Genomic DNA, 16,860 nt, shown 5'->3' with positions numbered 1-16,860 from the left:
AAAAAAAAATCATTGTGTTGTGTTGTGTTGTGTTGTGTTGTGTTGTGTTGTGTTGTGTTGTGTGTGTGTGTGTGCGTGCGTGCGTGCGTGCGTGTGCGTGTGTGTGTGTGTGTGTGTGTGTGTGTGTGTGTGTGTGTGTGTGTGTGTGTGTGTGTGTGTGTGTGTGTGTGTGTGTTTGTGTGTGTGTGTGTGTGTGTGATAGTTTATCTCCCATAGATATTGTCCGTAAAAAAGGGAAAACTAGCTGATCGGTTTCACTTTGTTGACAACTTTCTTCTCCTTGACGCGTCTGTTCTGAAACCATATAGTGACCTGTCTTTCGGACAGGTTGGTCTGGGCCGATATCCTCCTCCGTTTGTCCTTCGTTATAAATTTATTGGCGGCGTACTCGCGCTCGAGTTCCTTCAGTTGCACCTTGGTGTATGGCACGCGCTTCTTTCTTCCACGTCGGTAAGAGCCGGAATCTCCTCCGGTGTGGGACACCGCGTCTGTACAAGGCGGACAAAGAGAAGATTTATCATATTGTGTCTTAACAAGTCTCAAAGTCCTCAAAATGTGACTTTTTTTTTTCTATAAACAAGATTAGTGAAAATTTATTTCCAGCTGAGTGAGCTAATTATCTCTTTCCAATGCAAATAACCTTGAATTCAAGATTTTTTTAAACACAATATAAATAAATGAAGACATAATTGTGAAATCCAGAACGATAACTCCATGAAAATGACACTTGATTCACCAAAATTCCTGAAATAAGTTGATTTTCATTGGAAACGAGTGGTCTCAGCGCAATGGCAGTATAGGCTATAATGTTTGACTTTCGAGTAAAATATGATTTAAGACTCAATAGATTCAGACATTACGTTTTTTTCCTTTCCCCACCATTGTAACCAAACTAGCACACCATGGCAGTGCTGTGCTCTTCAAATATACCATTCTGTATAGCTTGGCTAGAATCCTACATCATGTTGCAAACAGGTCTGACTCGTATAAAGCTTGCCTTGGATATGGATGTATAGCAGCCTACCTGGTATGTTGGACTTCCACATGTGCCCAGGCTGAGGCTGCTCCTTGGCGCAGTAGACCTGGCCGTTCCACCCGTTAGTGGTGAGAGTCCACGGCTGGTAGCTTTCCATAGGCAGCAGGGGCTCGTGTCTGGCCTCCGACGGCGCACTGATAGTTGGCACCACGGGCACGTCCAGGTAGCTGGGCACAGGTTGGTACGGGCCTGAAGGGTAGGTCGGATAGAATGCGAACTCCTTGGCCCTGGAGGCGAAGTCGTCGCCCGAGGCGGACGTGTCCATGTATTTCTCCCCGTACGCAGAGGGGGGCTGCGCTCCGCACGACTTTATGCTGCTGTGATGCGACATTCTGCAGGGGTAGTAGCCGCTACCGAAGTACCCATAGGGCAAGGAGGCGCTGGACGAGCTCTGAGCTGCAGAGCACGGGCTGCACTGTTTCACCGGCTCACCCATACCGGAGGTGGGCACATCGCTAGACGAGTAAGCCGTGCTGGGTGCCAGGGACGCGGGGTGCGCCATCAGATTCCTGCACTGGTTCGCAGCAAAGTTGCCACCGGCGAAACCCTCCATGTTCTTGCTCACTTCATCGGAACCGCCGCCGTTGTCGTAAAGGAACATCACCGACGGGTCGACCCAGCGAGGACGGAGGAGCAGTGACGTTGTCATAGCACGACATCCAACATTGAGGCTTCTGGCTCTTTTTTAAAAAGCCCAGAGACTGAGAAAAGGAGATACTGGTTCCCAGAGAGTCAAGGCACTCTGACGCGCACCACAGAGCCGAGGTTGCGCCATCATTGGACCAGATGTTACCACGTGACAACGCTATGCAAAGAGGACGGAAAACATCTCCCAGTACAGATAATTAAATGGAGAAAAATGCGGCGTAGTAAGGTGAACGTACCTACCAGCTTGTCTGGTGCCCCCCTCAAAAGAGATGGGGGGTCGTGCTTAAATATGAAATTAGAAAAAGTAAATTGCCCTTAAAGTATTTTGTATCGATTGAAGGTAAACATTTCAGAACCCTGGATGTTTGAATTGGATAGCCTACTTGTTTGAGATGACTCTTCTTGGAATGTAAAACCAAGGCGTACATTTAAAAGTGGTCGCCTATTTCAAAAGACTGCTTTACATGAGCCATGAACATGAATGTTACGCATGGCCTTTACGCACGTACACTGACCACTGACCAGCCACTTTTTGTCTGTGCCGCAATTGCAGTCGGTCATTATTATAGCCTATATGCCCTCACCATTATGCACAAAGATTACCCTCCATTAAACACACGATAAAATAGTAGATTATACGCTAATGCATGGCACAAGCAGTGCCAAAGAATGAAATAGGCTATACTTACATCACCTGCTGTACGCACACGCCGTGTAGCGTGAATATATAACACCCATGTGGTTAGGCGTGCTATAAGTATGAAAGGCGACACATTTATTTAGCTCAATTTATGGATGTAAATATTTATCGAATTAACAGGCCTCCTCCGTATGTGTTAAAGGGGTTAGGGTAAAAAATGGAAAAACCAAGGAATTCGGATACAACGTCATGATTTTAGAGAATATTCCTGGCCCTGATCGAGTTTCCGACATGTTTACGATATGCAAAGACAGAAAACAGCTCTTGGCTTGGCGTGCGTGCGGTTGGTTTTTTACATAAGGTAGACGCGGCTGGAGGCCAAGGTCAAGTTGAAAGTTGCTGTCTAGCCGTCCAGCCTGTCGGGCTATTCAGTCTTTGAAGGAACCGTCTAGGCTCTTGAAAAGAGCGGAAGAAGGGTGAGAATTCCTGTCCCAATGAAAGCTTTTGGAGGACATTAACTTTTACTATCATTTTGTTTTCTCCACCGTTTTATTCTCACAAACACCCGCTTTACTTGGGTGGTGCGCACTTTTGTGTCCCTGCATTGGAAATATAACGGGGATGTTTTCCCCTTCATTTGCGCCTTTTGGAAGACTTTTTTGGTAAATACGTGTGAAAATTACGTGATCTCTGAGAAGAAGGGACAGGATAGTGTGTGTGTGTGTGTGTGTGTGTGTGTGTGTGTGTGTGTGTGTGTGTGTGTGTGTGTGTGTGTGTGTGTGTGTGTGTGTGTGTGTGTGTGTGTGTGTGTGTGTGTGTGTGTGTGTGTGTGTGTGTGTGTGTGTGTGTGTGTGTGTGTGTGTGTGTGTGTGTCTGGTCTGCTGGTTCGTGTTTACGACCAGTGGCTCTCCGTCTCTTCTGTGTTGGAGGAAATGGATCTGGAGGGGCTTTCACGTGGATTAGTTTCAAATGAACATGCATGAGTTTGGTCTATTTTAGTAAAACGATGTGTTTATCGTTACGTTATCCTTTTTACACATTAGAAACGTTGTTGATTAGTTCATAACATGTTATCTGTGTCTTTGTCCTGTCAAAAACTACTCTTCATTCGAGTGAATCATATAGAAAAGTGACTTCAATAAGATGAAATCACTTAAGGTCATTTTATACCACAGTCTTTACTTGTCAGTGGCTGACGTACAACTTACACAAATACAAAGGCAAGCCCAATACAAAATGCCTGCAGAGTCTGGACATTTTACATTTGAATATTTTTCTCACCATTTTCGATGTTGTCAGAAACCGCAGGCTAATCGATATTGCAAAACAAAAGGTTGAGGTTATTGAGATCAGGCGTATACAGATTAACCCACAGCCCACAGGTTTTAAGTGTGTTGCTACAACAAAAATGTTGAAACATATAGTTTTGATATTTTGTCGACACGAGACAAAGACAAAAATAGGCTACAACATTTCTATTGGACGTAAGGCTACATGCAGTGCGTAAATGTTAGAGCTGATGATAGACTTGCTTGTGTTGGAGTTAACGTGTTGCATTTGATCCAGAATACAAATTGACAAATGCCTTTAATCCCAATTGCTACATCGATTTTGGATGAAACATCTAGCCTATCTCATGAATTGGTCCATTCTCAATCCGCCAAAATAAATATTTTAAAATGATATGCCATTTTAGAATACAATTCGTTTAATGCGGATTATAGTTGCTAATACGGTTGCTCGACATATATTATCAATGTGATATTGCAGGTGAATTTTAGCCATGTCAAAATGCAAGATTTTTTTTAAATTAAATTATTTCATTTGTTATGTTAGTTGATTTGCTCTGAAATGGACAATATTCCCTCTATTTCACCCCCCACTAACGAGCCTATTCAAAAAGGAGTCTTATTGCGGGTTCTGTCTTTATACATGGAAAAGAAACATGGATCTGTTTTGTCCATCAAAGAGATATCACATTTACCATTTCTCCATTTTACTTATAGGCCATTATAAACTCAGTTATGCTTCGTGTGTAATCTATAAACTGCATGAATTTAAGATTTTTGCATTGCATGTAATTGATGTGATTTAAAGTTCAAATGTGAATCAATATCTCCGTTTGTGTCCTTATAGCGTCATACTGTAACACTGAATGATCCCAAAAAATCACCAGCGAACAATTATCAGTGCTAATTGACTAACCCGACTGTAGCCATTTTCTTTCGTATATCTTGATGCGTCAAAAAGAACATTGAGGCCTCAAAAAGAACAATATAAGTTATTTACGGAACTCGCATTTTACATCTTTTATTTTCTAGCTGTAGGCTAATTATCATTCGCGTTATATTTTATATATTCTCTATTCTCTTACACCCTTGCAACAGGACTTCTTAGCATATTCTTTGCTGCTGCGACGGCCCATTCTCCCCACGGGGATCATTAAAGTTTCATCCAATCTGATCTAATCAATGTTCTTCCAGGTCCCATGAGTTTTCAGTCACAACAGCCCAGCGCCTGGCCTGAACCAAGGTGCTGCCGAGGCGCACATGTGGTCAGGCCACATCCAGGGCGGCTGGAACAGACCAGACACACACACTGCAGCGGGGCTACGTTTCACGTCATGGAGCCCCAAATAGAGGCACATTCCACAATGGACCCCCACTTAAATATTTTATCCCATGCATGGACCCCCCATATGGGAAGATGTTGTTGTTGTTGTTGTTGTTGTTGTTGTTGTTGTTGTTGTTGTTGTTGTTGTTGTTGTTGTTGTTGTTGTTGTTGTTGTTGATGATGATGTTGTTAATGCAGTATAGCTGCAATGTATGAGGTGTAGTCAGCCTGTGATTAAAATAGTGATTCTTATGTGCATGTGGGATACTTTCCAGTGAATTGAATAATGGTTAAATCAAACTGTTCCCCGTTTTGCTGGGGACCCCCTGGAACCCTCTCAGCGACCCCTGAAGGTTCCCCGGACCCCACTTTGGGAACCACTGCACACAGCACACCCTGGATGGTTTTCTCTGAGGTCATTATCAAGGCTCAACCCTCCTGTTTGAATTGGCATCCAAATTACGCGGCGCGTAAAGAGCGCCTTTATTTCACGGCATCAACGCAATGGCGCAGAATGTGAAATGGCTTTCAGAACCATGGGAAAGACTATATAAAGTTATGCTTTGCTATAAATTTATATTGTTAATAGCATAACTTGTGATTTTAAACGGGTTGCTCTGAGATTGAGCCTTCTTAAGTCTCAACCCTGTTACTGGCATGCGGTTAAAGTAGACGGCTGTCAAAAAGTTGCCAAAATATAACAGCCAATATGTTTGTGCGGTCAAAGCAATGAACCACAGGGCGGTCAGACACTTGACTTTTCCATTTTCTCTGGGCCGTATAGCCGGTGGTTTGATTATGAAGGACAGCATCAACAAAAAGGGAAAACTCAAACACTTCATTTTCAGACTGGCACTGGAAGCCACTTCACAAGGTGTTCTTGATGTGCGCCTTTAAATGACTGACAACTCATTTCGGTCTGCTTCAATCTCTCCAGCAGAACTCTTAAATGTTGTGTTAACAGCCTGCTAAAACTATATGTAAGCTGCATGTGAAATCAGTTATTGGCCTACAGGAATCTCAGTAGGCTAAATACACATAGGTCTAGAGTTAATTTCAATGAAATTTCAGCCATCTGTTGTATTTTTTAGTGTTATACGCCACCGGCCTATGTTGTGACCTATATGGTACGCTGGGGAATGGAAGAAACTATAGCTTTCTTTATATTTCACCTATAGGTTTGTAGCCATTCTGATCCTGCACCTTTTAAAACTTTATAAGAATAACCAGCCGTCAAGAAGTGAGACGATTTGACGCTTCTTTAAATGCCAAAACACAACTAATTGAGGCCTTTCCATTATTTATCATCTGAGCTGGGGAACTGTAGGCCTATCATGTTAGAGCATCGGCTATAGCCAATAATTATAGTAACCTAATCATCATCATCATCATCGTGCATCGTCAGGCTGGTCTACATCCAAATAACCTGCTATTTTGACAATTTGTTGTCATGCGTTGTGCAGCCTATAGTTCTGTGACTGTATAATAAGCATGGGTTAGGCCTAGCGTCAGTATTTAGCTTACAATGCAACCAAAGCTGAATAAAATACAAAACAATAAGAAAATAACGCGCGTTTTATGCGCAAAGGGAATATTACGCACTGCGGCAAAACGCACCCTTAATATTTTCGTACATTTGTTTACAGTTTGCCCATCTTATGGAAGAACATATAAAAAAGTGAACTCGTGGAGTATTCTACATGTAGCCTAAATTAAGAAATTATATTGAGTTTTCATTTGGCTCTATTCATGTCTGTCTGTTGCTCCCATCAAAACAAAACGAAAATGTACACGCAAAAGCACAACTGGTATTAACCAAATATAGGTCCATTCCTTTATCAAAAGGTATAGTTAATAAAATAAATCAATCAATAAAACAAAATAACTAAAGTTATGAGTAATTTTTGTTCGTTCTCAAAGTCAATATGAAAGAATTTTAAGGACGGAAAATGAGATCAAACCTGTATAGCCTAAATGCTAATTCGTTTATTTTAGATCATTTAAGATAATAATTAATTATTGGGAATGTGCTTTCTTGCCATACTCCAATTATTTCCGAATAAAACATTTCAAAACTTCATTATGCATTTGTATCACCATTTAGACACTGACCCTATATGTGAAAGTACAATTGGGTATATGAAAGATGGCAAATAGCCTATATTTCTCTCTCTCTATCTGAAAATATCTTTCGAAAAGCACCTCTGCAAATATCTTAGAAAAGCAATAGGCTATATCCGAATTCAGAATTTGGACTATAACTCGCCAAATCCAAAATAGTTAGCCTACATCGACACTTATAGCCTATACGTTGATGGCAGCAATAATAATACGATTTGTTCGTTTCAGAATCTCTATTTCATATTCTGTTCAACATCAGCGTTCTGGAAGTAGGCTATATAGGCTTAGGTGGAAAACAGAAAAGCTACAACGCAAAACACTGAGACCGAATCCTCTGTCATGTCTATAACACACCCGCCATCACATGGAAATCTGTTGGATGCCAATCTTCTGCTGAGTGTTACATTCCACCCACATAACATCACCACTTGGATTGGGCATTGCTATGTATTGCAAAAGTCCGCGGCTATAGTTTTAGAGTGACGAAAAGAAATGTCAATATTTACCTCTGGCCACGGCTAAAACTGTGATTGGCCATGGTGATGTGGCTCAACAACCGGCTATCACCATGTACACATTGAAAATATTAGGACTTAAAGTTGCAATAGACATCTGAAGACAGCAACAGTGCACAGTGCGTCTCTCTAAAAATAACATCCCATTTGCAACTTGTAAATATCACCTTCCTCAAAAGATGCAAGGGACGCAAACGCCAACCAAAAGAATGACATGCACTCTTGTGAAACGTCGGGGCTTTGCACCTGGTGTGTTGCCTTGCTACTGCTGAATTGGTGGTAAGCCATACCCCATGATGTTCTTCATTTTAATGGGGCAATGCAGTCAGATCTCAGTGGCTTGCTAAGCCCTTCGTGTAATAGCACAGGGATTGTATGATGGCGCAGGGGAGAGCGATAAATGGGTCTCACAACGCAGAGATTGGAGAGATTTCAAACTGTATAGTCACCAAGATATGTTGCACTCCAAGGTCAGCGAGTTAACTCGGGTATAGCTGCGTCATCCGGTTTCAAGGCCAAGTTGAAGCAAAGGAGACGGGAGGGGCCAGGATAATGCAGGCTATATATTTTATCTTCTTCCAGCTTCCACTGGCTTGTGCGTAACGCGGTCCACCTCAGTCAGATGCAGACTGAACATGCACCAAAGTCAAACACATCCATGCGCGCTGATCAAACACTGATTTTTGTTCTAAAACCAAATATTCTGGCAGCTATACTGTCAGGGCAACGGATTGGATTACATGCGTACTGCGCAGACTCCATGGTCAAGTTCAAGTTGGGCTGGCTAGTAAAACTGAGAGGGCGCATTCTGCAATGTCTGCCGTGGGGGCGCTCCCCCCCTTTGATCTGCCCCTGCAGAACGAGACAGAGCAAAGCCACAACAAATTGCAGTCCAAGTTCCATCTTCTACCAATAGGCTAATACGAATAAAGGTGTGTGGGCCAACTATATATGTAAACATGTATGAACTGCCAATGCATTGCATGGTTATTCCTACATCTCCATGAGGAGGAAGGTTCCACAATCAGCAGGCAAACTCTCCAAACCCATCCGGTGTCCTTCGCTATCTAAAACACACACAATATAAGTGGCACTACTGTAAACGAGCAAGGTCATTTCTGGGTTGCGCAAAACCCTTTCTAAGTGTTATCTCCGGATAGATCACAAGATCCCATCTGCCCCAGCTACGACCCATTGCATAACCTTTGGAAAGTAACAACGCGATGGGATGCTCTCTCTGCATGCACACAGAGATCATAGGTCTGAATCCGCGCCGACTTGATTTTGAAAATGCCTCAAGTGAAAGAAAAAAAAAGACAAACCAACATAACTGCAAAAACAATTCAGTCGACTAAACACTTACACATATCCTGTGCTGCATTATGATGGGGGAAGGGGTGAATATTTAGTAATTCTCTTCTTTAAGATTTGTTTTTCTTTGAAGAAATTAGTCCGCCTATTTCTCAGAAGAATGTCTATTAAGTTTAAATGCAAGGTTAACTTTTCAAGTCTGGTAGGGTATTAATTACAGCTATAGGCTACTTCACTATAGGACTTAACTCACACTTGATATATTGCTAGTGACATATTGAAAAAATTAAATTAAATTAAGAGCATAATGTACGATTTATGTAGCCTATATTAAAATACAGTAAAGCAAATTAAATTACTTTTAAAAAAACTGTGTGAAACAATTAATTTGCAAAATGAGCGTCTGACTGATTAGATGTGCAATGGGGTGACGTCATTTCTCAGCCGGGTACATTTCCATTAGGCTGTGCCTCTATCCATATTCTGATGTTTAGCTCTCAGCTGTGTGATGTTGTTCTGTGTTCTGTTTGCAAAGTCCATACAGATGTTACAATAATGTAAAATAAATGTCACAAGAGTTCAAGTCATCGGAAAAATATATTTAAGCATAGCCTATAACTGGCGCTTGTGTTGCTGCTGACAACTGGTGGCTGTTTATTAATGACAGACAGATTAATTAATCCTTTTTAGGCTATTAGAATAGTGCATTTGTTTTCTTAAAGCAGACTAAACTTCGTCAAAACAAACTAAAAAGGTTTCGGTCAAACGATATCAATTGCTGCCAACGGAAAGGCAATGCTTAAAGACTGTGTTGCAGCAAGAATTAGCCTACACACTATGGCTTCTTCAAACTGTTTGCTACATCAGCTACCCTGGTGCAGAGAGAGAGAGAGAGAGAGAGAGAGAGAGAGAGAGAGAGAGAGAGAGAGAGAGAGAGAGAACTTAAGAGAGGATTTTCCCCCCCAGCTTGTGTAGGCCTGGTGTAGCCAGATGAAAGAGACGGGGGAGAAAGCGCAAAGGAATTTCACTCACTCTTCAGTTGCCTGGTTGGGGGAGGGGGAGACCGCTGCCGGGGCCTCTTCCCCGTTTTGGACAGGCGAGGGCGCACAAGGACAGCGGAGGCTCCTGGAGCTGCAGAGACTGCAGCCTCCCTCCCACCCTACCCTCTCCTCTCCCTGAGGCCACATGACTCCATCCCTCCCTGCACACAGCATCCTCGCCAGTAGCCACTATACCCTGCAGCCGCACATCTCGGATCAAGTCAAAAACGAAATAAATCTGTTTTCAGGAGCTAATATTTGTCCAGGTTCAATCTAATATCATGTATCATCATAACTTCCAACCCGGCTTTTATACGAGGGATCAGCCGAGCAGCATTTTGGTAAACAAACCGCGTCACTGGTGGCAAATGGAACCCAAGTGACGCGAGGGTTGATTGTCTGACTAGCCAGCTAACTCTGTTTAGTGTTTACATTTTAAAAACTGCGACAGTTCACACAACTTTAACACGACATGCATATTATACATCAAACTCTTGAGCTATACCTCTGCTCTCACTCAGAATGTCAAAATATGAGCGATGTCATGTATAGTTTTTGAGATATTAACGTTTGTTTGGCACAACTCATACTATTAACTGCCGCGGGGTTCCACATTTCTGGGTGTCGAGTGACGTCACGCTGATTCGTCCTATTGACTAAATGATGGGACAGAGACTGACTGTGAGCCTATATTAGACATCACTAAACTAATAGGCTACAGTTTATTGGGAACTCTGATTCTCAATACTCACCTGATGTGATTTGTTTTGTTTGTTTCAGTTCCCAATTAGATTTCTGTCAATTTTTAATTAATCTTTTATTCAAATGCCAAAAAAAGATAAACTTTAGACTAAGGTATTGCCCAGACGCCAACCGACGCCCATGCATGTAGCTTAGTTTGCATGAGCTCGTGAAAGAGATTTGGCCTATATGGGCCTGAGTCTGCAGCCAAGTAGCCTATATGCTAGCAGCTAGCCTAAAGCTGACAACTGACATGACAGTTGTGATAAACTCCACAATTAGGCCTGCGGAGAGATTTCTCTGCTTCTTGAAAGATAAAGAGCGGTACATGATATCAAGTTCACCGCACCTAAAAGATAGATATAAGCTTAAAAGCCTTTTCCTTTATCGGTGTTTAGTGACTTTTTATTGCAAGAGTAGGCTATAGGCTACATAGCTTACATCAAAGAGCTGAGAAAGCAACCCCCACCCTGAAAGCACCGTACGCATGACACAAGCGTATTGAAATTTATATTTTGGACTGTGTGTGTGTGTGTGTGTGTGTGTGTGTGTGTGTGGGTGGGTGGGGGGTGTGTGTGTGTGTGTGTGTGTGTGTGTGTGTGTGTGCGTGCGTGTGTGTGTGTGTGTGTGTGTGTGTGTGTGTGTGTGTGTGTGTGTGTGTGTGTGTGTGTGTGTGTGCGTGTGGGCGTGCGTGCGTGCGTGCGTGTGCGTGTCAGCGCGCACGTGTTTTTCGATTTGGACTTGTACAGGCGGGTTGGCAGGCGCGTATTTTTGGGGTCATATTTTGATTGTTGTTTTTATACTTTGATTCCTTACACTAATGCAACATTACATTAAATAGAGCACCTGTTTGAACAAGGTGTAGCCTATCTGCACTTTCGCCCTATATATCGTTAAATATGAATTATAACCAACATAGCCAAGATACCAACATGATAAAGAAATTGTGCCGTGTTTTCCTTGACATGTATGTTCCCATCTCGTGGTCTGTGCTGCTGACCCTCCAGAGACCAGACTATGTCAAATGGCCTGTTATCTTAACTCTGACCACACGACTTGACCTTAGAGACACCACTTTAGAGGAGGATGAGAGAGATGGAGAGGGGGGGGGGGGGGGGTTGGTTGGGGGTATGCAGCCTCCGCTAAAACGCACCATGCAGCAATAGCCGATCCATGTGTGAACATCCTATCTTATTTCAATGGGGAACATCCAAGATGCCTTGAAAGAATAATGAAGTCACCAATTAGCTTTGATGTGGGGCGATGGGAATTTACTTTTTTCAGGTGATTGCATTTTCGTTACTAATGATCCATGAATCGTCTTCTTTATATCCTTTGTGTGTGTGTGCGTGCGTGTGTGTGTGTGTGTGTGTGTGTATGTATGTATGTAGGCTATGTATAGGCTATAATATATACATACACTATATAGACAGATATATATATTATATATATATATACATACAGTATATAGACAGATATATATATTATATATATATATATATATATATATATATATATATATATATATATATATATATATATATATATATATATATATATATATATATGGTAAATTGTGAAATGCATAGATAGATAGATGATGAATGGATGATGGATGGATGGGCATCATATTCTAGACAGAGAGCAGACGATACTCGTCAAGCTGCATGCTCTTCAGTCCTGCTGTTATTGTGTTTCCTTTTAATAGCTGCTTGTTTTCATATCTGCCCTATTACACAGCCCCATCTCGCCGCTGTGATTGCTCCTTCTGTTTACCCACATCCAATCAATGCGTGTCGTCATCAGGGGGGGACCATCATGACGACTGGCCTATTAAGAATGACAGCTCTGGAGAAAGAGAGAGAGAGAGGCTAAATGGTGATCCCTCCCAGAGCTGCCTCTCCGCACTCTGGAGCGCTCTCCTCTCAGGGTCAGACCGGATTGCATCCCCTCTTTTCCTGAAGCCTCTCCTTCTGCTTGGGACTCAACCCCCCCACCACCACTGCACACACACACCCCCTCCACCCAGAAAATCATCGCCTTGGTTGACGGCTTGCACTCTCCCCCGAAGTCGAATTGGTTTGAAGTCGTGCTTGTAATGGAAAGCAGAGAGGAGATGGTGATGCTGGCGGAGGGAGGTCAGCTTGGCAAGAGCGCCTCTAATTTGTCGGAAGCAATCGGGAGCCCCGTGCGAGAGCCGCAAGGGAAGCCGGTCCACAGGAGCTGTCTGAGCCCCGGCGCTGCGCCTTACTCCCGGGACAGGACGGGGGAGGCGGAGGAGAGCGCACGGAGGAATATGCGCACGGACATGAGGCCGGTTGGCTTGTCCTCCTCCGGCGAGAGGCACCGGACTGACCACCCCCACAAAGACGGCAGCAGCTCAGACACTGAATCGGACTTCTACGAGGAAATTGATGTCAGCTGCACGCCGGAAGGCATGGACTACCCCACAGCTAAAGGTAGGCTGCGTCTGGGAACCGCATGGCATTCCAGTGTTATGGGTGATTGCATTGATCTCGTTCATGAAGCTGATTGAATGCCAACAGCTGACATGTGTCAATCAAAAATGTCAACTCTGCACCCATTGCACATGGCACTTAAGTAATTGCAATTGAACATATCTGAGAATATACAATCGAACATTAAATCAGTTCTCGAAAAAATTGTTCATCACTCATATAACACTGCACAATTGAACTGCAATCGGTGCTGCACAGCTGTTGTGTCAAGTGCCAGTGTGGCTGGAAACACGCTGGGTGACACCCACACGTTAACCATGCGTTTTACCCACTGTGTTTTAAAACGAGTCACCTCGGCGCCCCTTCCAAAAGACTCCGAAAGCTAATCAGCCTATATGTATATTTACTGCTTGAGGAAGAATGCAGGATTTTATATAAACCACGAGCAAAGATGGAAGGCCATTGCCAGAGGAATTTGCTGGTGGTGGGTTGTGCTGGCAGTTTCTGAGGAGCAAAGACCCAGGAGTGCTGACTGTAAAGGTGTTACATCCTTCACTGAAATTATGGTCAAATATCAATATTATTGCATGACGCATTTGCAACTGCAAAATCAAAACCCAATATAGACAAAAGCTGAACGAATGACAATACAGCCTAATTATTAGCCTGTTTGGTCAATTGAAATTAAGAGTCAACATATCTAACCAAAAATATCAATAGCCACTTTCCTGCAATAGTTGATCTGTAAAATAATAGTAGTAATAAAAACATATAGTAAATAATACATACATTTAACTGGTTTGTTTAATAATAATACAAATCTAAGGCCTAATGAAGGTGTCAGAAAGGCTTTGATTTTAAAGGTAAAATTGTGCAGTAAAAATAGACAAATAAAATGACGAGAGGTCCTCAAATGACAACTTTGAAGAAAATAATAACATGAAACTATATGAAAATCTGTGCTTCAAAATATGTCTTGTTTCATTTGAATCCTTGATGTTCTGATATGCACTGATTCAGGTCGAAATGGGGATTCTCCGGGCCACCCGAGTGACACCGGTGTTGATCCTGGGAAGGCCATCCCGGGCCAGGGAAGCCTGTCATATGCAGCGGACCAGATGCGCCGGTACCGGACAGCGTTCACCCGGGAGCAGATCGGGCGACTGGAGAAGGAATTTTACCGGGAGAATTACGTCTCCAGGCCGCGGAGATGCGAACTGGCGGCCGCCCTAAATCTACCTGAAACAACCATCAAAGTAAGAAGACTTTATATGTGCATGTTCGAAAACCGTCATTTAAGCTTGAGGGTTCTATCGAGCGCAGTCCTGAGATTTGTCATAGCCTACCATTTGGCAAGATTATGTTATTTAATAATTTTAAATATTGCATATTTAAAATAGCACCACACAAACATTAAATGATAGGCTATTCAAATATGTGGATAAGGTCATATTTACGATTCCAAGCTCACGATTAGATGACAAATTGTCAGCAGAGGCCCACCTGTTTTTTTTAACCAGCAAAATAGTATTGGCCTCGTTTACAGTTGCCTAAATTACAAATTTAATTTTAAAAATATTAATTCGGTTTGGATGAGGGAAAAACGCACTACTCGCTAAAACCCAATTTCGATCCGTGCGTAAAAGCGGTACCGTATGCGCATTGCGCATCTTTTCTTAAAGTGATCTGTCTTTGGGTTGGTCTTTCAGACAGTGGGGGTTGTGGTTAATATTTGGCCGGTTGTGTCTGCTCTAGGTGTGGTTCCAGAACCGCAGGATGAAGGACAAGCGCCAGCGTCTGGCCATGACGTGGCCTCACCCCGCGGACCCGGCCTTCTACACCTACATGATGAGCCATGCTGCGGCTACGGGGAACCTGCCCTACCCCTTCCCGACCCACCTGCCCCTACCCTACTACTCCCACCTGGGGGTCGGACCCGCCTCGGCCCCAGCCGCCACCCCGTTCTCAAACCCCCTGAGGTCGCTGGACAGCTTCAGGATGCTGCATCCCTACCAGAGGCCGGAGCTGCTGTGTGCGTTCAGACACCCGTCTCTCTACCCGGGGCCGACCCACGGCCTCGGTCCCGGGGGAAGCCCTTGCTCGTGTCTGGCCTGTCACTCCAGTCAAACCAACGGTATTTCAACCAGGCCCTCCGGCTCGGACTTCGCTTGCTCTCCAACCAGCAGGACTGACGCTTTTCTCACATTCACGCCTTCAGTGCTCAGCAAGTCCTCGTCGGTGACATTAGACCAGAGGGAAGAGGTGCCTCTGACCAGATAAAACCAAAACAGCAAGAGGCTTGTGCTAGCATAAGCTTTCGCCATAAGCTTTTATCAAACGTATACGATATACGTACATGATCAGGACTGAAACAGCATGGACATACTGGTAGTCATGTAAGCAGTGCCAATATGAAAGTCAGCTCTAGGTTATGATTAACTCGGAGCAAGATAATTATCTTCAGCTACTGTATGTGCCGCACAATGGATCTCCCATTACAACTGAAAATAATACTCCCATCGCAGAGCTCAGACAGCGGGCTGAAATATGACGACAAGGGGACAAAACCACATTTGATTTTTTATGATTAATTTGGTGTGAGGTAAAAAGAAGACACGGGAGCTGGGGACATATACAGACAAACGTTTAAATCTCCTTGATGGATGGCGTTAACGTTTTTTACCATTATTTGTAGTCTCTTTACGCGTCCAAATCGACCTACATGTATTGTTAGTTACAGGAGAATGATGCGTTCCATCTCCCCTTTTTAACAAGGGGATTTGTTAACAGACTGCGCCCGTCTCATTATAACTCGCTCTCCGCCGGGGCCTTGACGGCGGCCCGGGCCGAAATGTGCAGATGCTGGTAAAATTAGTAAGTGATGTATATGTACGATCGGGTGAATTTTGAGTGTTGAATTAATGATATTTGCCGGGAAGGGATCGTTGCTGCCAAACGGTAACAAGGCGCCAGGGGAACGGATTACAGCCCGCACGGTTTGACTGGTGGTGGTGATGAGGGGGGCGGGGGGGGGGTGGGGCGGGTGCAAGGACCCAGAAGAGGAGGATGGAGAGCTGGATGATATGAGAGAAAGAGAGAGAGAGAGAGAGAGAGAGAGAGAGAGAGAGAGACTGGACAATCACACAAAGTCTGAAAATTTTTAAGTTTTAAGGCCAATTGCCATATCACCCCCCCACCCCCCACCCAACCCAACCACCCTCCTCCCACATACACACTAGATATTTGAGACCCAATTCTTCGCTGATGAGAAAGTGTGATTATACCAATGCATACCTTCCTTTTTGTCTTCTTTTCGTCGCTTCGCACTGCTCTATAGTGGCATAGTTGTATTTCGAAGAGAGCGGACTGACAAGTGACTGAAAAATTATGGGCTGTTATATTTTTTGTTGTTTTTGCTGGGTTGTCCTCGACGTCTAATTTGCAATAAACATTGTCAAAAAAATCTATGGAGTGATTGTCTTCTAAAACACCTTTATCCAATTTATAATTGTCCTATAATTCGCTCTCAAATAGATTTGCGAAAATCATATTGACCTTACTGGGGGGGAACAACAATCCTGAATAAAACAAACATGAAATAACATTAAAATAAAACAAGCTTCGTTCCTTCTTTGCCCATCACTCCCCTGGAGCTTCTTCAAACTCACCATGACACTTATTTCCATTTAGGCATCAAGGCGTGTATTCTGAATCAGTCTGCTATATCCCCCCTCAA

At 43.4% G+C, this 16,860-nt stretch overlaps 2 protein-coding genes across 2 annotated transcripts; one reads left to right on the top strand and one right to left on the bottom strand.

The window, feature by feature from the left end:
* Positions 1-240: 240 nt before the first annotated feature.
* hoxa13a (homeobox A13a) lies at positions 241-1,781 on the bottom strand (the record flags this gene model as incomplete). Its single annotated transcript, XM_083646738.1, has 2 exons — positions 1,025-1,781; positions 241-488 (listed from the first exon to the last, which is right to left on the bottom strand). Exons 1-2 carry the CDS (start codon positions 1,683-1,685, stop codon positions 241-243), a joined length of 909 nt encoding a protein of 302 aa, XP_083502864.1. The 5' UTR covers positions 1,686-1,781.
* Positions 1,782-12,763: 10,982 nt separating this feature from the next.
* On the top strand, positions 12,764-15,404 carry LOC310785631 (homeobox protein XHOX-3-like; the record flags this gene model as incomplete). The annotated part of the gene is made up of 3 exons (XM_083646768.1): positions 12,764-13,124; positions 14,145-14,380; positions 14,880-15,404. 3 exons carry the CDS (start codon positions 12,764-12,766, stop codon positions 15,402-15,404), a joined length of 1,122 nt encoding a protein of 373 aa, XP_083502894.1.
* Positions 15,405-16,860: the final 1,456 nt, after the last annotated feature.

This window comes from Poromitra crassiceps (genome assembly GCF_964638095.1).
Source record: "Poromitra crassiceps genome assembly, chromosome: 11".
Classification (NCBI taxonomy): Eukaryota; Metazoa; Chordata; class Actinopteri; order Beryciformes; family Melamphaidae; genus Poromitra; species Poromitra crassiceps.
This window is presented reverse-complemented; position numbering and strand designations above follow the sequence as displayed.